The 26,971-nt window shown below is 45.4% G+C and overlaps 1 protein-coding gene across 1 annotated transcript in view; it reads left to right on the forward strand.

The window, feature by feature from the left end:
• Positions 1-7,029: 7,029 nt before the first annotated feature.
• LOC115309360 overlaps positions 7,030-26,971 on the forward strand; it is a 36,276-nt gene continuing 16,334 nt past the window's right edge. The window contains exons 1-4 of the mRNA XM_040217974.1: positions 7,030-7,143; positions 8,424-8,594; positions 10,871-10,949; positions 13,199-13,270. Of these exons, the coding sequence (XP_040073908.1) occupies positions 7,030-7,143; positions 8,424-8,594; positions 10,871-10,949; positions 13,199-13,270 (436 nt within the window). The remainder of the gene's footprint in view (positions 7,144-8,423; positions 8,595-10,870; positions 10,950-13,198; positions 13,271-26,971) is intronic.

The raw sequence follows: 26,971 nt of genomic DNA on the forward strand, positions 1-26,971 counted from the left end.
TGTTACCGAAGTCGTTTCATGCAAATACGAAACTCCAACAAAAAGTTCCAAAACTTGAAAGACTGGACAGGCACAAAATGCATGTAATGCGGTTCGACTCCATGTGGTCCTTCCTTGCTGCTTATTAAAAAAAAAAAAAGATTGTGAAGTAAAACAACAAGGTCAATTCCATCACTTGGCGCGTATTTATAGACGTCACATCGCACGGTTTATGAGGGGAGATGGGAAAGAAAGGGCGGACGGGCACCAAGGCTTAAGGTAAACCCGGCTCAGTGATTCACGTGCTAGCCTTTAGCCGACTCCGAGATTTGATTACTCTTCATCAAGTAAGCAAATCTGACACCCCACTAAATTCTAGCGCATGAGTCACCCAGCAGTAAACTTCGAAGCCTCGCCCTTCACCTTCTCCCTCTCCCACCTTGAACAGGCGACATGAGGCAACACTTCCCAGGTAAGAAAGCCTAAGTGCTGAAAATTGCTGAGTCACTAAAAAAAGGCCCCCGTAGGCCAGAGATTGCACTCGACTATGGTGTCAGCGTTCGGCTGGAACTCGTGTCACGTTAATATCACGTCCCTCGTGACCCTCGTAACGTCGCACATGACGTCACGTGTCACGTTAATATGGAAAACGTCCGATAATGCACCGCGCGGTTACGCCGACGCCGACGCCGACGCTGCCGCCGCTCAAGCCGGAAACGGGCGCCTAAGAGCTGCGCTCTAAACGAATAAACAATGGATAACCTTTACCTTTAAGCAAACATTGCCGAGAGAGGCTCCGGAATTGCTATACTCCGTTTGAAGTTTGATTTCCGCATTTATAATGTTGCTTTTTGATATTTTTAGAAGCTGGTTGGTTTGGAATCTGGGAAGTAATAAACCAAAATATCGTTCGGTATATGTTGCCAAAGTCGTTTTGTGCAAATACGAAATTCGAAGAAAAAGTTTATAACTTGCTGAACTGGACAGTCATAAAACGCATGTAACGCGGTGCGACTCCGTGGGATCCTTCCTGGCCGTTTATTAAAAAAAAAAGGTTGTGAAGTAAAACAACAAGGTCAATTCCAGCACTTGGCACGTATTTATAGACAATACATCGCATGGTTTACGAGGGGAGATGAGAAAGGACGGGGGGGGGGGGGGGGGGGGGGACGGGTCGCCGAGGCTTAGGTAAGCCAGGCTCAGTGATTGACGTGCTAGCCTTTAGCCGACTCCGAGATTTAATTACTCTTCATTAGTTGGGCAAATCTGAGACCCCACTAAATTCTAGCACATGAGTCACCGAGCAGTAAATTTCCAAGCCTGGCCCTCACCTTCTCCCTCTCCCCCTTGAACAGGCGACGTGAGGAAGCACTTCATAAATAAGAAATCATAAGTGCTAAATTTTCCTGCATCACTAAAGGAGGCCCCCGGAGACCAGAGATTGGACACGACTGCGGCGTCAGTGTTCAGCTGGAACTCGTGTCAAATCAGTGAGAACACGACTCCTAGCCGAACGCAGACGCCGCAGTCGTTTCCAATCTAAGGCCTTCGGTGGCCTTTTTTAGGAACGCACAAAAATTCAGCGCTTAGGTTTTCTTATCTAGGAAGTGTTGCGCGAGGTCCACCAAAACGCACCAAGGGAAGGAATTCGGCCCTGTTGTCTTACTCCAAAAGATTTTTTTTTTTTTCAAATACGCTTTTTGGCGCATTTGCCGGTCAGTATACTATACTTAAATCTAGGAAACAAAAGTTGCTCTGAGCTGCCCTTTTTTTTTACAAAAAAAAAAATCAAAACTTTTTTGCTTTTTACAAAAAGAAATAGAAAAAAAAAATGTGAGCGGAGTGGGAGCACCAAGTCTTGAGTAAATGTCGGAAACAGCACATCAGACACCAAGAAACTGCTTCAGCAAGCATTTGGTTACCGTGTTCTACGATTAACACACATCTATGAGTCGCAGGAACGTTTTAAGCCGTGTCAAGCATCGACCGAAGACAATGACCAGGAAGTACTTCGGCAAGCGTTACTAATGACAATGTTGAAAACCTCTGACTGCTTACTTATGAAAGACGTCGGATCAGCATTTCGCATATTTGTGAACGACTCGATAGTAGTCACTCGATAGTAGTCACAAATATCCGAAATGCTGATCCGACGTATTTCATAAATAAGCAGTCAGAGGTTTTCAACATGGTCATAAGTAACGCTTGCCGAAGGACATGGCCAAGAATGTTTGAAGGCAAAAAACTAATCACGACATGAATCTCCGCTCAATCTGAACCACTCAATCTGACAAGCAAACAAAGAAAAAAAAAAAAAGAGGGAGCACATTTGCCAAGATCTTATGGATACGATTTCTGGTTCAAAAGAACATGGTTTTCGTCCCTAACCCTTCATAATCTCCTGATCTTTTTAAAGTCCAAATGTGTGTTATCACCGTTTCTTTAATGGAGTCACTCTAACGCCTGGCTGTAACAAACAACCGACACCGAAAACGTTGCATAATTCCTGCCACACTTGAACAAAAACAGCTTGAATTGTTTAATCAGTGAAAGATATTTATTGTTTTTTTTTTCCTTCGCGTTCTGACCTGATTTGCAATAGGGCATTCTTTTTCTAGTTTTCGCTTTTGGTTTTGTGTTCTGATTTTGTTGCCATAGGAAGTTACGTTGCTGTCGAACGAAGTGCAAGGTAGGAATAAATCTACAAGCTCCGATTTGCTCAGGAGAGCAGTTCTTTTTGCTTGTGTTCGGTCTCATGTAAATATGTCTTGCTTGGGGATCCTTTGATTTAAATGCACAACAAATGCACCACGAATGTATCAAATTATGGACAAACGGTAGTAAAATATATTTCGGGATTTTTTTTGCGTAATAGGCTTAAGTCATTATAATAAAACTGTTCCGATTTTAAATCCCGATATAAATCGTGACTTAAATCATGATTTATATCACATTTATTTTTCTCTTACACCCTTATTGTAGACTATAAAACAAACTCTTGTCCAAAAAAAAACTCTTCGCGCTTCTTCGGCTTGTTCATATTTTACAGCCTAAAGAGTTATTTTAAGGCAACGCGAAAAACGCTCTTCGTGAAGACCGTGTGAGGGGTACTGTTAATCTCCCTTTTTATGCTAAAGAGCCCTTCATGGCCCATTTGTCTTTCTAGTACGCCAGGGGGCGACAGTGCATGGGGTGAAACCATTTTTCACAGGATGAAAGAGCTCTTGGGGGCGACAAATTGAGCTTTTCAAGAAAGGATTATTTTTTAGTTTATCCCAAGCTGTTAATGGTCGCTCCCAACCTGTCATGGGTGCCTTTAGCTTGGTTTTCTGATTTATTTGGCAAAGAATATACATTCCGCCACACATGCTTTGATATCTTGATCCATTTCTGGCCATCCCATGAAACTTCTAGCACAAAAGGCTCACTAAGCAGCGCCGTTGGTACCACAACACGTAACCCCCATGGTAAACATCCTCGTTGTGTCGATGATTCAGTGTCCATGCTCTAGAATGGCTGCAACACGCCGGCTCTGAGCTTTCTGACGTTTCCGCTTTGGACGGTGTCGCACACACAACGACATCTCTGGTGTTCTCTGCTGGGCTCTCAGCCCTAATCGGCGTCCCCGCTCTCCGGTAAAGTTTGTCTGATCACCGCGTCTACATCATGTTTTTTTTCTTCTTATGAATAGATCAGATCGTTTTCATAAACTGCGATTTTAACATACCACCGTTTCATGCGTGGCGATAGAATAGGAGGAACCGGATTGTGCTGGCCCATCATCTCCAGCACAGGTTTGATTGATAAACCGTTCTGATGGTCACATATCAAAAGGAAATGTAGCTGTGAGACCGACTTGTGGCATAGACTCGCGCCCAGCTTTCGTGACATAACATGCACCGAAAGCTTGTGCCCGTGACTTTCTCGGCCAAATAAACGCGCGATACACAATAAGAAAACATTTTCACAAAATATGCTATTATAGCCGCATTTTTTGTTTAACATATGCACGGATCTTTACACCGGTGAATGATCCCCTACTAGGAGATAAGCCTTTAACAAACAACCAGAATAAAGATCGTTGAGTTAAACCATCGGGACGACCCCCTTGAGCATATTCCTTCTCTTGCTTCACTTCAGTTTGACCGTTTTACACTTTAATGCGTTGAAAACCAGGTTAAAAAAGACGCGGGCGAACTTATTTAAGGTACAATATTTTGAGTCAGAAATTTGGGGGCAAAGTAGAAAATCCCAAACACAAAGTTTCCGACTTGTGACTCTCCCTTAAGTCTCAAGGCCCACAGGGTTGAATACCTACTTTGATTTGGGTGTTTCCAATTACCATTGCACCGTGCACAAAACACTGCAAATGTTTATCCCACACTTCATTACCAAGCAATGAAACAGAACTCAACCACATTGAGACGGTTTTCTCACAGCTCAGCGCACTGGGAACGAAACTTGCGAAATGGGGGTTCTAGGCAATGACCCGCCTGGCAGAAGATTTGGTTCCGCGGACGTTCTAAATGTGTACCGACGTTTCAAGGATGTCCTGCGGGCGTGGTTAAGACATATTTTCCATCTAAACCTCAATACGTTTTAAAAATAAATAAATAAAAAGGAAGCGCATGAGGCACGGCCGTTATTGCTTAGAGTTCACGGCGGAGGTTGCTTTCAGTTACAGTGATACCCGCACTGACGTTTACGTCGCTTTAACTGTACCGGCCTATTCTAAGTCTAAAGCAGAACGTTCAGCCTAAGCACTTTGCAGGACTAAAGTTCAAAGATGGTTGCATTAGCAACCAGCTAGGGCATCAGCGTGTCCAGAACATTTCTAGTCCTTAAAGCCATTTGGTTACAAAAATTAAATATTCAAACTTTACTTCCTTCCAGGAAAAACAGCTGATTGGAACAAATTTTACCCGATCTCGTAAATGTAGCAATTTTACAGATTTTCTAGCGCTTTGTACCAAAAGCGCAGCACTAAACTCCTTCCTAGATACGGTCTCGAAAGAAACCAGCTGTATAAATAAATAAAGAACAAAAACCCCTAATTATGATTTACTTTTACAAAATAAAACATGAGCCATTCTACTCCGTGAAGGTGAATGACCAGCAAACCTGTTTAATACACGATACAGACGTCACACAAAATTTTGAACAAGGGTACGAACACATTTATTGTCTTGATCGTTGGTCATCGGGACGAAAGCTACACACCCTCATGTCGAGGACTATCGTCGCCCCTAGGAGCCGGAGGAAACTAGACACGCGTGACGGGACCGCTACCCGGCGGAAGGAAAGGAAACTAGGCACGCAAGCGCTTAGAACGGCGACAAAGAGAGGGTGGTGCGCTTCCCTCCTCCTCCTCCTTCGCGCTAATTTTTCAGCTAAATTTAGCTGGAATTTCCCCGCTAAATTTAGTGGCGAAAATGGAGTTTTGGTTGACGCACACGTAACATCCATGGAACCCTATGCATAAACGGGTTTGCTGAATTATACCCCGAAAACACTGACCCTGTGTATCAAACTTTCTGTGAACATCAACGCCCGTTTGAGCCCCAGCAATTAATTGCATGTAAGACTAATTGCGTTACAACTTCTTGAATTCTCCTGTGAAGCTTTAGTGAACTTCCGCAGGCAACACGGCAGAGAACCGCCTAACTTGGACCGAGTTTGACAATCTGAGGTGCCAAACTGGGGCCTAGTTAGGTTTGCTCCAAGCCGTTACTTTGTGCCAAAGTACTTTTCTTTGGCTTTGCTGTGTTTTTTCTTCGGTTCTCCGCATAATCGCATGAGTGTTAGGCATGAGCCGAAGATGCCATGTTTCAATCGGACAACCAGCAATGAAGCCTAATTCTCGCATTTCCTCAAAAACTAATGCCCAAAAAAGCCAGGTGGCAACCGAACGACTGCAGTGATGCCTAACTCTGGAACTTCTCCTAAAGTTAAGGTCGAAATGCCCAGACTCTGGATAACGAATATCAAGATTGTTTATACCTCGTGTTTCTTGAAATTTCAGGTCTCTAAATTATCAGACAAAGACAACATTTTAGCCCACAGAACTGTGCTAGATATGTTGATTGCCGTACCGGCCGCAGTAGCATCGTATCGTAAACAGTAATGGTTAAGCGAACACAAATGAAAGTATATTAGCCAGTTTTAAACGTCCGAAACCTGATTGTTGTGAAGAGCTAAAGAATGCCAAAAAAATATCAAGAAAACAATTTAGAATCGGCTGATGAGATCTTACTTTGGATTTCCCACTTGTCGGAACTGCGCAACTGAAAGCAAAATCGCAGCAAGCAAATCAGGCGTAAGCGGCGTACGATCCTTGTAGATTTATTGGCTCTTATACGAAACCTGAACTTGAATGTTGCTTTTCCGGTAGTCACAGAAGAGCAGTAGCCGTTTCGCTAAAAAAAAAAACAAAAAAACACCTAAAGTTTTGTAAACCTGACGTTTTCTTAATCCTGCTAAATCATCGCACAGCTAATATTCCACAAATGATCTGGAATTGAGGTTCAGCACTTGACTCTATGTTTTAGAAAAACGTGCGTTTGTACAATTATTTTCTTGGTTTGATAAGGGAACAAGCTGACAGGCTCGAGTGTGACCGCTGGCTGCGAAATAGTTTCTGTTTTTTCGTAAATTCAGAGCATACAGGTTCTAGCTTTTCGTTACTATACTTAGCATCAGCACTTTTTACCGCCTAGCTGTTAAATTCATGTTGATCAACAAGACAATATCAAATGACCTTTCGAACCACCGATTTCACAAACCTCACTCCAATTGAGGCGCCCCTCCACTTCCTCAAGGAAGGCGCGAGGGCCGGCTCTGGCCAATCGCGACGGCGGATGAGCAGCCTAGGCCGCCTATCCGTCGTCAAGATTGGCCAGCGCCTGCCCTCGCGCCTTGCTCAAGGAAGTGGAGGGGCACCTCAATGGGGGGTGAGGTTTGTGAATTCGGCGGTAAATGTCAGCAGTTCCAGGGTTGATATAAGCCTCTTTGTTCCCTCGATGCACCCATAAGCCAGAACGTTTCAAAGCGATGCTTGCATTTATTTGTGTAGTTGCAGCTTTGCTAGCATGTTCCGATGCTGCAAAATTATCGGAACAGCAGAGGAAAGGACTTCAAAGGAAGAATACCAATAACGCTTGGTTGGTACGTACCCTGTTTTGTTGAAGTGGGCAGGCTTAATTACTGCTTGTGTAACGATGAAAATAGGTCGAAATGTCAAATAATACCCAAACATCACCTTTTTTATTTTTAGTTGGTACCGGGCTTGGTGCCCGGCTGAAAAGTGTGCTCTTTTGGTATTATGTATTTATCATGTCCCCTAGAGTGCGCCAGGTAATTTCATAGCTTTTTAATTCTGCGCTGCACCGAAATTCTCGCGGTATCACATCAATAAAGGTGGATGGACGCCTAGCGTCTGTCCAACAGTACCTCTATGCTCTGTAGTCGTCATGCAGTCATAGACATCACCAATCAAACTTTAGGACGCCGAAACGACAGTAACATCTGCGTCCGCTTAAGCTACCCATGTATCGTTCACTCCGAAAATTGGGTGGTATATAAAACCATCCACACCGGTGGGAGACACGCTGGAAGCATCAATGTTTAGAGGCGAACATTGTTATTTAAATAATAAGTTGTTTTCAAGATAGAAACTTGTCAGTGAAGTAGCTTCTATAACGTATGCGGAATTATAAATCGAGGAACTTGCAAAGCAATACGCGAGAAATGCCGTCGCGTGTGCGTAACACGCTCTAATATTTATCAAGAAAGTTGTATGGTGAATTTCTAATAGTGAACTTTCAAGTCGTAGCTGAGTTTCTGTAAAGCATTAGAACATCCTGCCTGGTATCGTTAGCGTCATTGTAGTCTTTCAACCGCGGAAACGGTTATATTCCCGGGGAGAATTTTACACTGTAATAGTGCATTATTGATTAATATCATCTAAAATATGAAGGTATGATTTTGTGTCGCTAGGACCGACATATTTGTTTCATTTGTTCTTCGAGAGAACTTCTGCAGCAAATTTACTTTCTGATCACTGTCATAAAGAAACTTAATATTTCCTTGGATGAGCGTCGTATTCACAATATGCATCTAAATTAAAATTCCATTGTTTAAATAAATATGTCTTATACTTTCGGAAAACATTTAATGTATTCCAATCTCTCCCATCGCTCAGTGCGAACTTGAGATAGAGCTTCTCAAGCTGCGATGTTTGAAGTACGCCGCTGTTTATCCTTAGAGTCGAGTCCGACGGCAGGGAAGGGTTGGTGTGCGAGGAGTAAATAAAAAATGAGTGTCATCAGTTATACGCTGAATTACTTCTTTTGATTAGTGTTGTTGCTGATGGAGCGCTTGAATATCGGCGCTCGAGTGATATTATTTGAGAAGTCTGATTACATGGTGTTGTTATTTGATTTCAGCTGTTTACGGCTAAACATAAATATTACCTTCTGTATCGTTCCGTAGAAAACGATACTGCATATGGAGGATTCAAACCGTGTGTTGAAATATCATTAAAAATGTGTTGGGACCGCAGTCTGGAGCTCTGGTACAATTTCAATTATCAAGATATCTATACAAGTCACTTGTACGTATCATATTTTACCGATTCTTAGAACAAATATGCAGCAGTTAAAATGAAATATAAAGCTTATGTACACGTACGTTTTTGTTGCTTATTCACCAAAGGTTTCACCAAGGGGAAGTTGTGAAGTTGTAACCGCCAGTAAAAGGAGAAGTAATATATGATTTCCGTGTTTGTGCAAACAAAAAAATATATATATCGCGATACATCGCAAGACAATAAAAGTGTGCGTGGCTTTTGATCAATGCTGCTCAACCTGAACACGAGCCAGTGAAGCGTGTGCATGCACAGCAATACAGAGGGTACAGGGTCCTTCTCCAACTCTAAAATGCCTCGAACACAAAGGTGTTCAAGGCGTCGCGCGGAGCGAGATGTCTTGTGACGCTCTCGGCTTCTAGCATAGGCTGCGGTCAATCCTTAGGTGAAACGGAGTATAGCCTGGGGTCTTTAGGTGCACCACGCAGTAGTGGTTACACAAACGCACGCCGATGCTGGCTCTCCGTGCAGCGTGGTGCCAGTCAGCAGTCATGCTGCACTGACCGGGAAGATACTGTGACATGTTGGCCCTCTGGATGGCTGCCAAATATTATGCTGTCCAAATGATTCACATAAAGGCCGGTTCACACATGCAGCGGAGCGCTAAGTTAGCGCTACGTGAGCGCTCTGAGGAGCGCTCATGTGGCGCTTCCTATAGCGCGTGATGTAGCGCTCGGTTTGCGCTTCAGAGGCGCTCTTTTAGCGCTTCAGAAGCGCTTTGTTAGCGCTCTGTTAGCGCTACAAAAGCGCTTTGTTAGCGCTCTCACGCACCGTGTACCGTGCTTGCTGCTGCGGAATAGCGTGTGCACGGCGATTCTTTTGTTGTTGTTTTTCCTTTGGCATTGGAAGAGGAAGTAAAAGAGCCGCTTTCCAAGCAAAGGGTCGGGCAGGCGATCCAGAGTCATGAACTCTGAGCGACTAATTGCTTGGGTATGACCACATCGCTTTTTAATTGATATGCGTGACCCTGGTTTCAAAGACACGCAGTTAAAAATAATCGCCTTCGAAAGAGCTCTGTGTATGGGTCAGCCTATAGTCAGTTACAGGTTAAGAAGGTAGCGGCAAATGCCCCTCAAAGGGAATCAGATATCCCTCCGCCACCTCCGCATCCAATAGCGTCCCACCGTTTCCGTGACGTCGCGGCCAACGCGCGAGGAGGGTCTTGCCTTTCTGTACATATTTGCTTTATCTTTCGACTTTGACTTAGCATTGTGGAAGCCACGAGAGGGAGATTAGAGTTCTCCCCCACCGACGGAAACAAATACGACTTTCGGGGATTAGCTTCCCCCCCGATGGATACAAAGGCTGCTTTCAAGGGCTCGGTTCCCTCTCCGATGAATACAAAGGTCGCTTTCTTAAAAAGTGAGATCGGAGACAAGTGGGAATCCACTGAAGCGGAACAAGGAGCGTTTCCAGTGAACTCTTCTTTCGACTGCGGAGAGATTTGAAACACGCGCATCACACCAGTTTTATTACGCCACCGCTGCCGCCATGCATCGTGGGAGATGTAGTATTTCTGCACGCGCGACAATCCCGCTGAGGACCTGCGCGAGCAGAGCACGAGGCGGCAAGAGCTGCCTCGTGAACTGGCGCATGCCTCCTATGAACTACAGTGATGGCGGCGTTACGCATGCGTGAAACCCTTAGCGAGATCGTTCTATTAAACACGCTTATGTGACTAAAAACACGCAGCTGCGTCGGTCGATCTAGAAGCGTTGCCTTCGCTTCGGCGCTTCGACGCGCGCCCCCAATGGCCTCCTTCGCGACGTCACGAGAAGAGCGCTACGGTCTTAGACTGTCACCTGATCTGACTCTCGCGCAGCGTAGTTTCTTTGCCGAGCAAGAAAATGCGCGTGCGAAAAACGTCAACATTCAGGTGTATGCGTGGAGAAATGGTTCGTTAGAACTTAGAAGTGTATCATTTCCTTTGAAGTCTCTACTGAAAATACTGACGTAGTTTATAGAATAAAAAAAAAAACGGATTAAACATTTGATATTTACGTTCCTTTCTCAGCCTTCATTTATCTTTTGAGGTGCTGAAAGCGAACTTCCAAAAAACTATTTACGCATCGTGGCTCAGTTTTTTGGTTAGGCTTTATCAAAGTTTCGATATTATGATTGCACGAAAACTAGTAAGATATACTATAAAAACTGGTTTATTCAATATTTAAGATATTAATATTTGTCTTTTATGATTCATTGCATAATGATGTATGTTTCATTGTTTCATACTGTAGCTATTCACAGCCCCAAATGTGGATCTTCATGATTGATAAATCTGGCAAACAAAAAGACTTAGTGAGGATGCGCTTCGATTATTATGAAGGTAAGCCATTACTCGCATTGTTTTACATTAATATGCTCAACTATATAACGACATTTTTAATTTATTAAATCAAGAACCGTATTGTGCTGCATCGCAAAAAATAATTATTTTGACCGATATCAAACTGCACACACAGAAGCCTGCATTCGCTATGCAAGAGTAAGAATCAAGCTTTTCTGTGTAAGCAAGCAAGCAAAAATATAAAAATGCAAATTTATCGTGAAAATTCTGATAAACACTGAGTTTACAGAATGTGTTGTGCGTGCATTACGGGTCCGGTAATAAATTGTTATGCTTGGTTACCGGGAGCTTTGGATGATTTGAAACGCGTTGTGGCCCCTTGTCTTATCAGAATGATTAAGGCTATTTAAAATGGATTCAGGAGTGGAGTCAGCTGCCAGCGGCGACAGTCGTCTGCTACTGCAGGCTCCCATGGGCTATACCTATACACCAACTCATGTTTACAAACAAACCGGAGCGCCCGGAGCGCCCCTAGCGGACGCCACCGGCGCCGCGCATGCGCAATGGGGGTGTGGGCAAGACGTTCGCCGTCGCCCATAAACAAACCATTGAAATGCGATGTTGTCGGCCTCGGTGTGAGTCCCCGCGCTCTTTTTCGCGTTGGAATTGTTGATTCTACGTCTTCCTGGCGATGTCTGACTACTTGAGCGGCGTCAGCGAAATTACCGAGGCTTGTTACACCGCAAAACTTCGCGTGAATAATCTGACATGCTGCGATTCATTCCGCGTGGACGCCGCAGAATGTACGCTAAAGCCTGATTCATATGACGAGATTTCGCTCGCAATTTTCAGTAGCGACGTCGCTTGGACTGTAAAAGTGTGAACCGTAGCTGAGATGGTCAACGTCGATACTGAAAATCGCAAGCAGAATCTAACCGAGTGAATCAGGCATAACAAGTCGCTGATGGCCACTGGTAACAATGATCAACATCTCCTTGTATCTACTGTTTACGTCGAGCCTGCTTACCAACCTTCAAACTTAAGTCTTTTGAGGCCTGCACTTCTTATCGCAAGTACCGGGCCCACGTTTGGTTTGCGGGCCGGTGTCCTCTAAAAGAGCAGACGACAAGCAGAAACTTTTGAAAGAGCAGACGACAGTTCGAACGATCAGGCAACCGTTTGAACTTGAAGGCGCACTGAACGTAGTCCGCAGGTGGTCCGTACAACTTGACGGTTTTCCGGCGTTCATTTTGAAGCAAAACGAATAAATATGATGGCCAGAAGTATCCGTGAATTCAACCCAAAATGCTTCCCGCCCAAGCAATCGTGGTCCGACGGCGTCTGATTTTCCCTTTTCACGGCACTTATCCACGTTCTCGGACAAACCGAGCGCATGAAAATGACCTTCAAACCTTTCTCGACCCTTTTGGTACAGCCCCAGTCGCAGAATTTTGACAAGAAGGCAGGTTTTTGTCTGGTTCCTTTCAAAACAACGGAGGAATACACGTCTCAGATGGGCACTTCCGCCCACAGCCCCGGACCGGAAGTGCGTCCGACGCGCCACCACCGCGCCGTGACGTAACAGAGATGAGTTCGTGTATAGTCCAGTGGCATGTGCTCTCGTTCGCTTCCTCCTCGTGGCGTCAAGCTCAAGCGCCGGGATGCTGATTGCGCCGTCCGAGACTAGATTTCAACCGCTCGTTCAATCTCGGCAATTACATTTGAGTATTCTTAGTAATAATGAAGTCTTACTAATCATGGCCTAAGTACGGCTTCTATGCTTTTCATGCTTTTGCAATGCCTGTTACGGGCTCTGTGTGCTTTATTTTCATTTGGCCATGTAACGGCCTCTCGTTTCACTCGAGTGTGACGCTTTTCGCAAGAAAATCCGGCCTCAAACACATTTTACGTCAAAATTAAATTCAAAAAGGCAGTCACTGAATATAGTAGAACAGTGCAAACATAATACGAGATAAACCCCATGTGAGCCTAGCGTGGATATCTGGACAGAGAATTTCCCCAATTTGTTCACTCTGTGCTTTGTAGAAGAGTGACTAACCGGAAGTTGCTTAAACTGATATGAGTACTTTAGAAATTAATCAACAAAATAAATTTTATTACTCCAAAGTAAAAAAAGGTCGGCAGCTTCTTTTAATATGCATGACATCACTGATTTTTAAAATTTAGTTTGTATAGCAGAGTAAAAAAAAAAATGTTATAATGTTTACATTGTCAGCCGTATGACATATTCCCGGCACGTCTGATTTCTGGTTACAAATTATATCTAGGGTACAAGGAATATCAGCTGCTTTTTACCGATTATCAAACATGCTTTACCTTAATGGGGCTCCGTGACAAAGGTAAGCTAGAAAACTTCTTTCTACTGCGTTTAATTTCTGATATGCTAAATCTTATTGGCCTGCTCTTTGATTTGGAAAAACATTAATTAAATATTTGTGGCACACTCTTTTCGTGCCGTGACATCTAGAGTTGCAGACACAGTTTTTGAATGTTTCGCTGAAAACTGAATTAACACAAAATAATTATGTTAGTTTTATTTAATTTATAGCGAGTTCGTTTCACGGCACTCGTGCCCACGCGTGCCCACTCGCAGCGTGGAACGGGTTCGTTTCGGCCGGCGCTCCACGAGTGGTTGCACTCTCCGAGTTCGTTTCAGCGCTGACACCCCACGCGTGCATGCACTCGCTGCACCGGGGAAATCGGGAGTGCGCCAAAATGCAATCCCGTCATGCCTCGCTCCGGCGGGGCCGGCGAGGAGCGGGATGCTACAATGTGTCGCGGAACCGAACGGAAAAAAAAAAGTAAATTTTCTGATAGAAATCGCGTACCGCGGGTAACGAAATCAAACGCGAGCTTGAATTGTGAGCGTCTGCTATTTCACGAAAGAAGCAATTGACAACCCGTGATTTATTTGCAGGTTTTATACCGCTCTGTTGCCGTTCAAACGCTGAAATATACCTGTGTGTAAAGAAATGCTCAGAACAAACGCAACCGCGGCGGGAGGCAGTCACTTGATCGAATGACGTTTTAGCGAACGCCCACGTTTCACCGAATGACACTTTAGCGAATAGTCGGACGCCGCACAGCGGCGTTTTCGGGTGGGCCAAATGGGTTCACATTTTTGTAATGAGCTGCCGCAGACTGTCGCCGCGAAGCGGCGAACGCGCAGCGCGGCGGATGGATTAACGCGCGCCCCCGTTATTCGCTAAAACGTCGATTCGCTCAAATGTCGCTGTTCGCTAAAATGTCATTCGCTCATGTGATATGGACCCCAGAAACCTCTGACTTCCCAATAAGCATCAGAGAAAGCTAAAGATAATGACTTTACCCGAGGATTGGGCAACATCATCATTTTTAACATTTACCTACGCAGCTAACTTGCCCCGTCGTATTTTGTTCGAGAAAGCTCCCGTTCTCGACGCCCTCACCAAGGCTAATATCTAATTCACCTATAATGACGATCCAAATCGAAAGTCCCAGTTTTGCTGGATATTCCAACAGTTTTAAGCCGTAGCCTTTCAGTGGTTCACGCATAATACCATGCTAAAACGGATCAAGCTTCTGCTCGGACAGCATCATCAGTTTTCTTCAGTGTAAACGATTATAAGGATTGAAAGATCGCAACCAGCTGCTTTGTAGACAGCTGGTTGCGGATATTTACGCCGTCTGTAACTATCTCTTCGGCAGCCGAGCTGCTTGAAGACATCGCAACCATAAACTACAGGTTGCAGTTGCCAACGTTTGTCGATAAACGTTGGTAGCGACTGCAGTCTCGCATTCCCACGCATCACTCGGAACAGAAAGGCGCTAGTTTCGGTTTGAAGTCGGTACCTTTTCTACAACATAGATGGCGGCAGCACCTGTCTTCTGCACTCGGTGCATTTGGCGAGTTCGTTTGAGTCCAGTTCTCCGTGCAACACTCTGTGAGTGCGATGCATTCTGGGAGAGAACTCGAACGGTGCCAGTGCGTGTGAAACGAACTCGCTATTAAATACCGTGCATACCTAGTTGCTATTCCGTTCAGTTTCTCTCTCATGGGAGCGTTTATAACGCAATAAAAATAAATAGCACTTTTCATTAGCAGCTTAAAGGGGCACTCAAGTGCTTTTTGGAGAAGCTTGTTTTTGGAAGCATATTGTTTGTTGGGCTTCAGTCAATAAAAATGACCAGTTCTAAATGGCAAGGCTCTCTAGTAAACTCACAGCAATAGAAATACACAGGCACTATATCCTCTTGCGGGGTCTATCCCGTGTCTCCACCACCTCCATAGAATTCGACCAATAGAAATAGCGAACTGCGAAAAGATTGCTAAAGTTATTATTATTGCTCTTTTTAGGCACATGCACATTTTATTTTGACAACAACGTCAAATCTTTGGCTGTAGGTGACGTAATACAGCTATTATTGTTTGAAAAAGAGCGAACTACGTTTTCTCCTCGCCTTGTTACGCGGGAGTGATGTGCCCACGCGGCGACGCGGCTCCGTCGTGGAAAGCGCGTGGCTCGCAGCTTATCTCGCCGCGAGAACGATAAGGAAGAGGATCTTCTTCCCGAGGCTCCTTTGTGTGTTAGCAAAAGATCCAATTTTAGCTGAAAAGAATGTCAAGTAAAGATGCCTTTTTACTGGCTAACTTGTATGTGCATTGCAGGAATAAGAGCAAGAATTCCTAATTAGTGTTCGAGTCTTCCTAGCCAATTTGGCTCCGAGAACACAGCACTTGGCTAGGCTTTACATGAAAACAATCTGTCCATGCTCGTGTTCTCCAGTCTTTCCCTTTGACTGTATCTAGTGGCGTTGTTCCAAAAATAATGTGTTATTCACAAAATCCGTCAAGTCGGTAAAAAAAATTATCTTGAAAAGACGTGCTTTTTCTCAAAGGTTATGGGAAACTCTCAAAGTGCCTTGGATTCGCCTCAATGGCTCGTAGCATCCACAGCAGTCGGTTGTTAGGTGACACGGAGTATAGCAGTAAGTGCTCAAAGGCGCCAAGAAGATGGCAGCCAATGAAAACTCCCAATGTTCTCGCTGAAACATGAAAATCGATAATGACATTGAACTGGACAAAAATAAGTTGTCATCTGGTTCTAACGCCTAACATTACATTTGGGCGAAGAACGACTGCTGGGCAATGCATTGTTTAGCGCTTTTATTTTTTTAAAGGGAGGGGTACCGAAACCCGGAGTAGGTGTCGCTGGGAAAGCGACCTCTAATTGCCTTGACCATGCAGGAGGGCAGTGGTCGCCTGTTCTTCTGTCCAAGTCTCCGCCACAGCCAAAGCACACACTGCCTATAGGCAGCGAACCGGAAGCGCCTGAAACAATGTCCACATTTATTGAATGTAAGGAACACCCACCAGCCATACACCTGAGGCAATGACCAGACTAATCGGATGTAATAAGCAATATTCGCTACTCTAAAATCTACACCTCTCTTGTGATTGTTTCCCCGGAAAAACCATCATATATTATGGTTCTCTTTTATGTTTCCTTTCGCTGTGCATGTGATGTATTTGCAACCAAACAAATGATCGGCACAACTAACTATACACCAACTCATGTTTATAAACAAACTGGAGCGACCCTAGCATACGCCACCGGCGCCGCGCATGCGCAATGGAGTGTGGGCAAGAAGCTCGCCTTTCCCCATAAACAAACCATTGAAATGCGATGTTGCCGGTGTCTGTGTGACTCCCCTTGTATTTTTTTGCGTTTGAATAGTTGACTACGTTTTCCTTGCAATGTCTGACTACTTGAGCAGCCTCAAGAACTGACGAGAGACAGTAGTCCAACTCTGACTCCATGTCAGTCTATAAAGCCACGTAACATCTATTCTCCCGGCAGCCAGAAGAATAATTTCCCCGAAATTCAACCGGCAGTTGACTCCCATTGGACCATTGACTGTCGCCAAGGGAAAGCGGAGGCGAAGGGGGGGGGGGGGGGGGGTTGTTTAACACTGGCCCGAGGGATACACGCGCGATGAAGTGTCCCTACAGCGTGCAATTCGCGTAACGAGTGTCGATGAAACGTCAGCGTCGACAATACGTATCCAGGAAAAATTGTCCATGAAACGTGTTTCCATGAGATGTTGGAAGAACAAGAAAATCAGCATTCTACCGGCAGTTGTATGATTTCAGACAACCAATGGGAGGCGATCGTCGGTAGAATTTCGAAAAATTATTCTCCCAGCTGCCGGGAGAATAGACGCTGTCATAAAGCTACCCGTCCTTATCCTTGGCCCGCGGCTTGGGAGGCATGGGCATGGAACCAAGAACGCACGGCAAACAAGAAAAAAGCAGACACGCAAAGCGAAAAACATTCAAAAGCAGTTGAACGCTAATGATGATTTCTATTCAAAGCTATCACGCCGCTTCAATGCGTACGCAAGAAAAACGGGGGCCGAGGCAGAACAGCAAGTTTCGCGACCGGTAACACGAAGTTGTACTCACTCGTTCGAGGTTGCCCCCATGTTTCTTTCACCATAGTGGCGCATGTTCAACAAGGCCAGCTGTAGCATACCCGGATCGAGGCACAGCCCCTCGAAATCCGGGTGGCTTGTCACGCAGCTCTGCCGGCCCTGCTGCTTGCGAACGGCGGCCGGGTAGTCACGGCAGCAGACACACTCTGCGACGGTTTCCATCGGCACGCAGCAACTGCATTGGCACCTTAAAACAGAAAACCAGCATCAGCTATACATATGAGAGGTATAATAAACAGCTCATCACCTACCAGTTGGTGTTCCCAAGCCGCTGGGTTGCGTCGTCGGTTTCGTCGTCTTCCTCCGGTGTCGACATTGAGCATCGCGAACTGTCGTCCGAGTCCGTCGCGTTCGGGGCATCAGCGTCGCGCGTAGGAGTGGCGTCGTAGGAGATTGAGCTGATTTCTGCCGTCCGCCGAAGAATTTCCACCTCCAACGGTGTTAGATTTGGCAGGTCCATCTCCGCACGACGCAAGACCCGAAGTAAACAAAATGAGTCCCAACGAGAATCCATCAAATACGCGCACGTTCGGAAGATCACTCCGCCGGTTCGAAGGATCAATCCGCCGGGAAGCCGTCACTCGTGATTGGATGGCGCACGCCCTTCCCTGCTGCCTTCCCGTCCGACAGCGCCCCTGACGGCCTGCGCCTAGGCGCAGAACAGCGATCTTTGATTGAATTTTTAATAGGGAAATCGGCCGCCCTTGAATGTAATTTTGGGATTTCTAGGATGCTTAGAGCCCGCAGATTGAGTTATGACAATAAATAGACGATCTCAGAATCCACTTGAGTGCCCCTTTAAGTATTTAGAAAAACTTGAAGCTTGAACCTGGATATTTCTTTTTTCTACATTATTTACTCTTTTTTACAGAAGGCATAATAGAGTCAGGGCGAGACAGATAGGTCACCTATCACCGACAATCTGAAAATGGGCTTGGTGCTCAACTTATTGCGTCTTGTGGTATTCGATTCAACTTATAGACAAACTCATATTTACAAACAAACCGCAGCGACCCTAGCGGACGCCATCGGCGCCGCGCATGCGCGATTGGGTGTGGAAATGAAGCTCGCCGTCACCCATAAACAAAGCATTGCAATGCGATGTTGTCGGCGTCGGCGTGAGTCCCGTGCTCTTTTTCACAATGGAATTGTTGATTTTACGTCTTCCTGACAATGTCTGACTGCTTGAGCGGCCTCGGCGAAATTAACGAAGCGATCGTCACTCCGCAAAACTTCGCGTGAATGATGTGACATGCGGCGATTCATTGCGCGTGGACGCCGTAGAATGGACGCTAAAGACTGACTCGCATGATTAGGTTCTGCTCGCTATTTTCAGTCATGACGTCACTCGGGCTGCAGAAGCGTGAACCGTAGCTGAGATGTCGACGTCGATACTTAAAATCGCAAGCAGAATCGGACCAAGTGAATCAGGCATAACAAGTCGGTGATGGCCGCTGGTAACACTTAGGAACATCTTGTATCTACTGTTTACAACGAGCCTACTTACCCCAACCAACCTTCAAACTTAGAAGTCTGTTGAAGCCTTCACTTATCGCAATTACCGTGTCAAAGTTTGGTCTACGGGCCGCTGTTGTTTGAACATGCAGACGACAACAAGCAGAAATGTTTGAGACAGCAAACGACAGCTCGAGCGATCAGGCGGCCGTTTGAACTTAATGACGCACTGAACGTAGGCCGCAGGAGGTCTGTACAACTTGACGGTTTTCCCGCGTTCATGTTGGGATAAAACAAAAAATTGTGACGACCACATGTATCCGTGAATTCAACCCAAAGTGCTTTTGCAGAAGCACTCGTGGTTGGACGGCGTCTGGTTTACCTTTTCCCGTCCCCTATCCACGTTCTTGGATGAACCAAGCGCAAGAAAACTAAAACACATGAAAACTGACCTTTTAACTGTTTCCGACTCATATGGTAGAGCCCCAGTCGCGGCGTCTACAAGAAAAGGCAGGTTTTTGTCTGGTTTCTTCCAAAACAACACATGAATGAATATCCCGCATGGTGACTTCCGCCAAAAGCCCCAGACTGGAAGTGCGCTCAACGCGCCACCACGGCGCCTGACGTAAATGAGCTGAATTCGGGTATAGACAATTCCAGTAAGAGCTCTCAAGGTGGCGCCATTTTGTTCGACCATGCATACGGGAGCCTCAACAGGCTCGGCGATGTAAAATGGGGAGGCCTTTTTTCACTTCGTCAGGGCGCAGTCAGGTGACAACGGGTATCACGTGACGACCTACGTGCCCCCCGCCGCCTATTTTTCCCCAACTTCTTAGTTCCTCTTTTTATCTTAAAGCGTTCTACTCTCACTCAGGAGCATTCCTCTCTGCTTTTAAGGCGAAAGCCCTATGGTTCTATTACGGGAAAAGGCGGGGGCGTTGTCCCCTAAAGATGGCCATAAAAATACATCATCAGGCACGCGCCGTTCAAGGTCAAAGCGAACGCGCGATAGAAATAAAACTCAACGAAAAGCACAGCAACACAGATGCATTGTCACGAAAGCCGTGAGGCCGGCGGGGGCGCCGCGCCTGCGCAGTGGGGGAGCCTGATGTCACCGCCGGAGCGCTGTGTGAAAAAGGAAGGCGTGATGGCGCTGCCTCCGATGCGTCAGTTGCGCTTCGGACTTCATCTGTGCTCATTGTGTGCTTCGTGCGATGGACTGGGAGGCGACCCCGTCTACACCTACGGCCTCGACATCGAATACGCAAACACACACACCGAATACAATACTGGCTGAAACAGCTTTAATGCGTGTAGAAACGTTACTCAAAAACATTCCACCCGCAGGACTATAACGCTTTTGCATTCCCACACGCAGTCTTAAAGGTCTTCGGCGTGTCTTGTTTGTTTACAGAAGTTGCATGAATAAAACACACATTTGGGACGGACGACCGTTTGTTAGTCTTTTCTTTTTCTTTTTTTTACGTGCTGGGATTTGGGCAGCGCGCTGGAATGAATGTATGATGTGCGCGCAGACATACAGTTGCCAGCGAAGCAGTTAAAATCATCCGTTGTGTTTTGCGAATCTAAGAATCGTGTTTGTTTAATGCAGATGTTGCTTTCCATATGGTTTTCCTACGTAAAATTATTTTTTTTTTGGACAATAGATGCGAACGAAGAATTACATCTCAGTCAGTGGTGACATGCAGTAAGCTAATAAGTTAGTTTTTGAAATGTATTTTTCTACTTGCGCTTTCACTTCTTCCTTTCACTTCTTTTCTTGTTGGGTGGTTTCATTTGAAATCGAACACGCTTGACGGGGTGGGTCTTTTGATTTTTCTTGAAAAAATATATGTAATTGCCCCATTTCTGGAAAGAACAAAACCGCTATCCGAAATTTTTTTTAAAAAATATTTTGCTTCACAAAAAATTTTTGAGTGGAGCAGGGTGAAAATCTGTTTTTTACTCCGTGATTTTTCTACCTAGTTCTGTACGCTGGTATGAATACGGGAAGCATACAAAACTCACAGTAATTCTTTGTGCTCTTGCATGTTATTTGGACTATTTTTTAGTTTAAAGGAAGATACTTTCGTAGTTTTGTTTATTAAGGTAAAAAATTCCAAACATTGTCTCTTTGACGATCAGGTGACATATTCAGAGCCTTGTAACTCATGATTTATTATATTTGTCACTTATTAAATACTATGCGGGTGTAGCCCTGTACATGGGCTATCGACGGCAATAAGGTTTGTTTATTTTATTTTCACAGAATTTTTTATATAAAGTTGGAAATATCGTCGAAAATGAAATTAACCGATATTTTGAACTCACTTTATCAAAAAAGGCCATTTTTTATTTCGTTCAATTTTTTTTATTATTGCTGCCGATCATATGAACTTTCAATTCGCTTGATGCGATTTCCCCCTTTTTTTATTGTATCTTCTCTACGCTTTGTTTCAGCTTCGGTCCGAGCGCGGCCGATGTTATGAGCCGAAGGGCCAATCAAACAGCGTAAAGAGCGCAGCGTCATGGTGTGCTCTCGGTGCTTGATAGGACTAGCCGGCGGAGGAGCGCGCACAGAGAAACGGCGAATACCGGCTGGTCCTATCAACTGCAGAGAGCACGCCAGACGTTGTGCCTTTTTCGCTGTTTGATTGGCCCTTCGGCTCATAACATCGGCCGCGCTCGGACCGAAGCTGAAACGAAGTATAGAAGTGATCGAAATTGCTCCCACGTGACAATGCGGTGAAAACTTCAGAGCCTTGTAACTCATCAGTTATTATATTTGTCGCTCACCAAATACTATGCTGGTGTAGCCTTATACATGGAATATCGACGGGCATAAGTTTAGTTTATTTTATTTTCACCTAATTTTTTTATATAAAATTTGAAATATCGTCGAAAATGAAATTAATTGATATTTTCAACCCACTTTATCCAAAAAGGTCATTTATTATTTCGTTCAATTTATTTTTATTATTTCTGCCGATTATATGATCTTTCAATTGGCTTGATGCGATTTTCCCCTTTTCTTGTTGTATCTTCTCAAGAAGTGATCGAAATCGCTCCCACGTTCTCGGAACGGCCAAACGCAGTTTCCGCAGGTCGGCTTCGCTGCAAAGAATATACTGCTTATTTGTGTGTTCAAATGCAGCGGTTGAATTCATTTTGACTTGAACACTTGTGCTTGGCTACATTATATTTCATTAATTTTTAATGATGGCAATTGACATTCCTTAGTCTGATATTTAGCGGTGCAGCGGATGTTCCATTATCCGATGTTTAAAGCCAGGGCACAAAGGGCATCGCAAACCTGTTCTTCATAAAACGAGTGTTTTAGGACGACACAATCAAGAGGTGACTAGATGAAGTTAAGAGGCATTTTATATTTTGAAGCAGAGAGATAGGTGCGTCAGTTTGTCTTTTAGTGCATTATTTGACAAGGAGTTGGCATTCTTGAGCAGGTTTAACACGTGCGGGGAGTGGTGACTAGGTGTTTTTTTTATGATCAGTGATGCGTGTCATTTTGTGTTTTCTTACAATAAATCAGTTGAGAGTCAACGCTCTGTTTGTACACTTCGTCTTCTTGTCCTCCGTTTTTTGGCGCTGTTTTACTTTTTCGTTAAACATGTACCACCAAATCGCCCAACTTTCTACCATATATAGCCAAGTATAGGCAGTGCGCGTGGCTTCCACGCAGATGGCCGAGGGTTCGAATCCCGCCACCGCTTGTCGTTTCTTTGTTTAATTTTTTTAAGTAGAAGATTCTAGAACGGTGGAGAGCCGTGTTGTTTGTTCATACTCAAAATGTACACTTACAAAACGAAAGAGGTAGAATGTTCTAGGATCCCAGGGAAGGCTAACAAAAAACCGCGCCCTACGGAGTCAGTCTCACCCCTGTGCTCGATCTTGCTCTTACGCCGCTATCGACGCCTGGGACACCTGCGACGCTAGCCGCTTTTTATTTTGCTTTGGACGCAATTCTACCGAATTAAATGTTCCTTTTTCTTCAGTCATTTGTCGCCTTATTATCTGTCATTCGTGTCAATGCGACACTGCTCTTGCCGAGGCGATGCGTGCTCGTGTCGATGTGATCCAAGGACATTAGGGAGTTTTAGCGAGGCGTTCTTGGAGCACACGGTTTCGAAATCATGAGCGGCGCAGCTGGTCCATTCCGTGAAACTGCACGTGAATTTTAACATATTCTAGCGAACCCTACACTGCCGCAACCGTGTAAACGATGATGATGATTACGTTTGACCGGCAGCGTTATCTCCTAGTAAACATGTGAAACATTCTGCAGCGTGCAAAACCATGGCGGCTCGTGGTTCGGGCGTACAACTGATGTGAACAAGACTAACCGACGTAACATTTCCGGTGTGAATTTCAAGACCTGAAACCTAGATAGAGAAAAAATTCTCTGAACGACAGCAAAGGCAGGTTGTGTGTCTCCGTTTTCTTTAACTTGAATGATATCATTCACGTTGTATGCCGTCGAATCAAATAATTTCGTCTGCTCGCGGCCGCCACGGCAGCAAGTCAGCCCGCAGATCTTAAAAAAAACATTTATTAGAATGCCTAGTTTACAGCATTCGCGATGGCTTACCATTGTGAGACGTCCTCGAAATGATTTGATTCAACCTGTCAAACAAAGCAGAGTAACAGGATGGCAAATCACCTCCCATTATCGTAAGCCTAAAGCTTTTTTCTTTTACCCGAGTCGCAAACTGTTATGGCAGCGTTCCGAAGACGACTCCTGTGGCCGGAGTGGGAGAAACGAACGAGATGAGCCTCCCAAAGCCACCAACGACTCGCCCGCGCATGCGCAGTAATGTCGCCGATGCGTTCGAGGAGGAACCGTTTGAGTGGATACGACTCGCTAAAACTCCCTCTTGACGTGAGCGGACTCGTCCAGACGACCGCTCGTGTTGTATCCTCATATTTAAACAAATTTAAAGGCCGCAGTTCCTCCGACGCCCGTCGAAGGAGTGACATCTGTGTGCAAATCACTCCTCCGACGCCGGAAGTGACGTAACGGAAGTGACGTCACCTTGTTAATTATTATTAACTAATATAAATCATTACTACATACAGAATATAATGTGCCTTTGAAAATAAGTACAAATAAAAATAAACCCGTTCGATTTTAATGTAGCTTTACAGTAAAAGGTCACGTGACTAAACATTTTTGTCACAACATTTGTTTATTTACAACTTTTTAAACGCAGCCTGACAAAAGTTGTGAGTTATAAAAATAGTATTAATGCATATAAATACATTTTTATTGTCTTTGTGTCACGTGACGTTATTATCGTGGCCCTAGCGCGTGCGTCGCGTGCGGTAGTGTGCTCCGAATCGGCTGTCCCTTGCATTGTACATTGCACGCTCCTCCAGCCCGGGCGCTCGTCCTGTGAAAAAAACGTCTCGCAGCTGAACTCGTGCCCGTAGCCTTCGTTACACTGCCAGCGAGCGGAACATAGCACGACGCTCAATGCTTTCTTGTACCAGCGTGACCGGCGGTAGTGACGGCCGGCCGAGTGCGCCCGCGCGCTTAAATGGGTGTTCGCTGTTGCAAAGACCTTATCATTGATTATCGCACCTAATGAGCAGTTTTCAACGAGCCAACAGCTGAGTTACGTTAAGGTTCTCAGTTACAGGTGGTAAGTGTGCGTAACCCAGCTGCAAAAAGGTTGAACGGATAGGAGCGACCCCCGGGACCTGCCGCGGAACCCCGGGAGGGAACGGGGGTGGGAGGGGGGAGGGGGGTCGTTGCGGGTACGCCAGTTAGATTTAAAACTGGGTCCACTTGGATTCACTACTACTGAGATATGCCGGTTCCAGTTGGGAACCAATGGAGACCTAACTGGGAATCAACTTGAAGCAAAGAATTGTAACTGCAGATTTAACTCAATTTGTAATCATGCATATTAATTTTACATATTATGCATTTGTTCTTTGTGTTTGTTTTTATATAGAACCAGATTTAGTTTTTTCTTCTGAGGCTGATTTTTGTGTAGGTGTTGACACTTGCGCCTTCGATCAAACCGAGCAGTACTGAAAAGGTGTGTCCACCATATGACACACTCGCGGTTAAAGCTGACCAGACCACTCGGTCACATATGTTGCCTGGCCCTGTCACTGCAGTAGAATGCGTAGAGTGTTATCAGAGTAGAATGTGATACATGGTAATAAAACCCGAGACCCAGGAACACAGAAGGGGACGAATGTACGAATGTGATACTCGACTCATTCAGTGAGCGCGTCGCCCTCACCGTCCTACAACTCTATTAAATAGCAGCGTATACTCTCTGTTGTGTCTACAAGCTGATCCTGGCTGCTGGTAGACGAGGACGAAGAGAAAGGGGGATACGAACGGAGCACGAGATGGAGCAGCTGGTTTTTCTGTACTGTCTGACATAGGCGTTCGTATTAAAAACAATTGGTGCAGTCGACAGGACTCTAGGACTCCTCCTAGAGTCTGAACTTTCCCTAAAATCTGCTCTTGCCATCGCCTCTCCAGTTGAGCAAGCGATGAAGGAGGCCAAGCTCTTGACGGAAGAGGGATCCAGTTCACAAGTGGCAAAAATAAAAGCCAAAAATTCGAGGGCAAGTCCCAGCAAGTCGTCCGGCACTTGTTACAGATGTGGATCACCGCACCACATGGCGGACCATCCTAAGTGCTGGCAAAGAATGAAGCTTGCAGAAAATGCAACAAGAAGGGACACTTCGCCTCCGTTTGCAAGCAGGGAGTTTCACAAGCAAAATCCCATGTACGAAGAGTGGAACAAGCGCACGACCAAGTCCAGGTGCTAACTACCAGCTTTACCAAACAATCGGTTACGTGCGAGATATATCTGGCACATGTTCCCACCAAACGTTTAGTCGACACAAGTTCATCCGTTTCAATCCTGCCAAAAGACGTCTACCGAAGACACTTCCACTCTTACAAGTTGGAATGTTTGAGTACAACACTTCTGGACTACTCCGGAAAAGACATTCCCGTTCTGGGGAAATTCGACGCACCGGTGCAGTTTGCTCAAAGACGCAGCACCTGCACATTTCACGTCGTACAAACAGGCGTGGCTGTCATGGGCCTAAACGCCTTTTGTGCATTGGACATCCAACTAAACTTTGCTCCTCCCACCGGAGGACAGGTGGCAACGGTCTCCGCGAGAAACCTTCCAGAGATCACACAAGACTTCCCCCATCTGTTCTCCGAGGGATTAGGTCATGCGAAAGGATTTGTACATAAGGTAAAGACAAAAGATTCCGTCGCTCCTTTCCAACAAAAGCTACCAAGACTACCTTTCGCAGTGCGGGAGAAAGTTTCTGAGGAACTGGTGAAGCTGGAACACTCCGGGGTTATCGAGCGCATCGATGCTTCGGAGTGGGTGTCTCCCATCGTAGTGGCCCGCAAAAAGAATGGGCAGATCCGGCTCTGTGTAGGCCTATGCAAGCCGAACACTGCAATAGTTTTGGATTCCCACCCTCTACCGTGCCCCGACAAACTTTTTCATCAGCTTTCCGGTGCCCACATCTTCAGCAAGCTAGACCTCTCATTGGCATATCACCAGTTGGACCTGGCAGAGGAAAGCAGAGACCTAACGGCATTTGTGGCACATGAATGTCTCTTCAGGTTCACCAGAGTATGTTTCGGGCTGGCATCCGCCGCCCCTGCCTTTCAAAAATGATGGACTGCGTACTCTGAGGTACTCCAGGTACCATCGTCTACCTGGATGATGTACTTATTTTCGGGCGCACAAGAGAAGAGCATGATGCCCGCCTGAGGCAAGTTCTTTCACGCCTTCAAGATGCAGGCTTGAAACTAAACTAGCACAAATGTTTTTTTTTTGCAGTCCAGCAGCTTCAATTCCTAGGACACGAGCTGACACCGCAGGGAATCAAGCAATGCGAAGATAATATTGAGGCTATCATGCAGGCTTCACCCCCCACAAACATAACATCACTACGATCATTACTCGGCCTGCTCACATATTACGTCAAGTTTGTACCAAACTTTGCGACCATCGTGGAGCCTCTGCACGTGCTCCTGCAGAAGGAAGTTCCCTTTTAATGGAAAAAGGCACAAAAAGAGGCATTCACTGCTGTGA

Source organism: Ixodes scapularis, unplaced genomic scaffold (assembly GCF_016920785.2).
Source record: "Ixodes scapularis isolate PalLabHiFi unplaced genomic scaffold, ASM1692078v2 PGA_scaffold40__2_contigs__length_1045541, whole genome shotgun sequence".
Lineage (NCBI taxonomy): Eukaryota > Metazoa > Arthropoda > Arachnida > Ixodida > Ixodidae > Ixodes > Ixodes scapularis.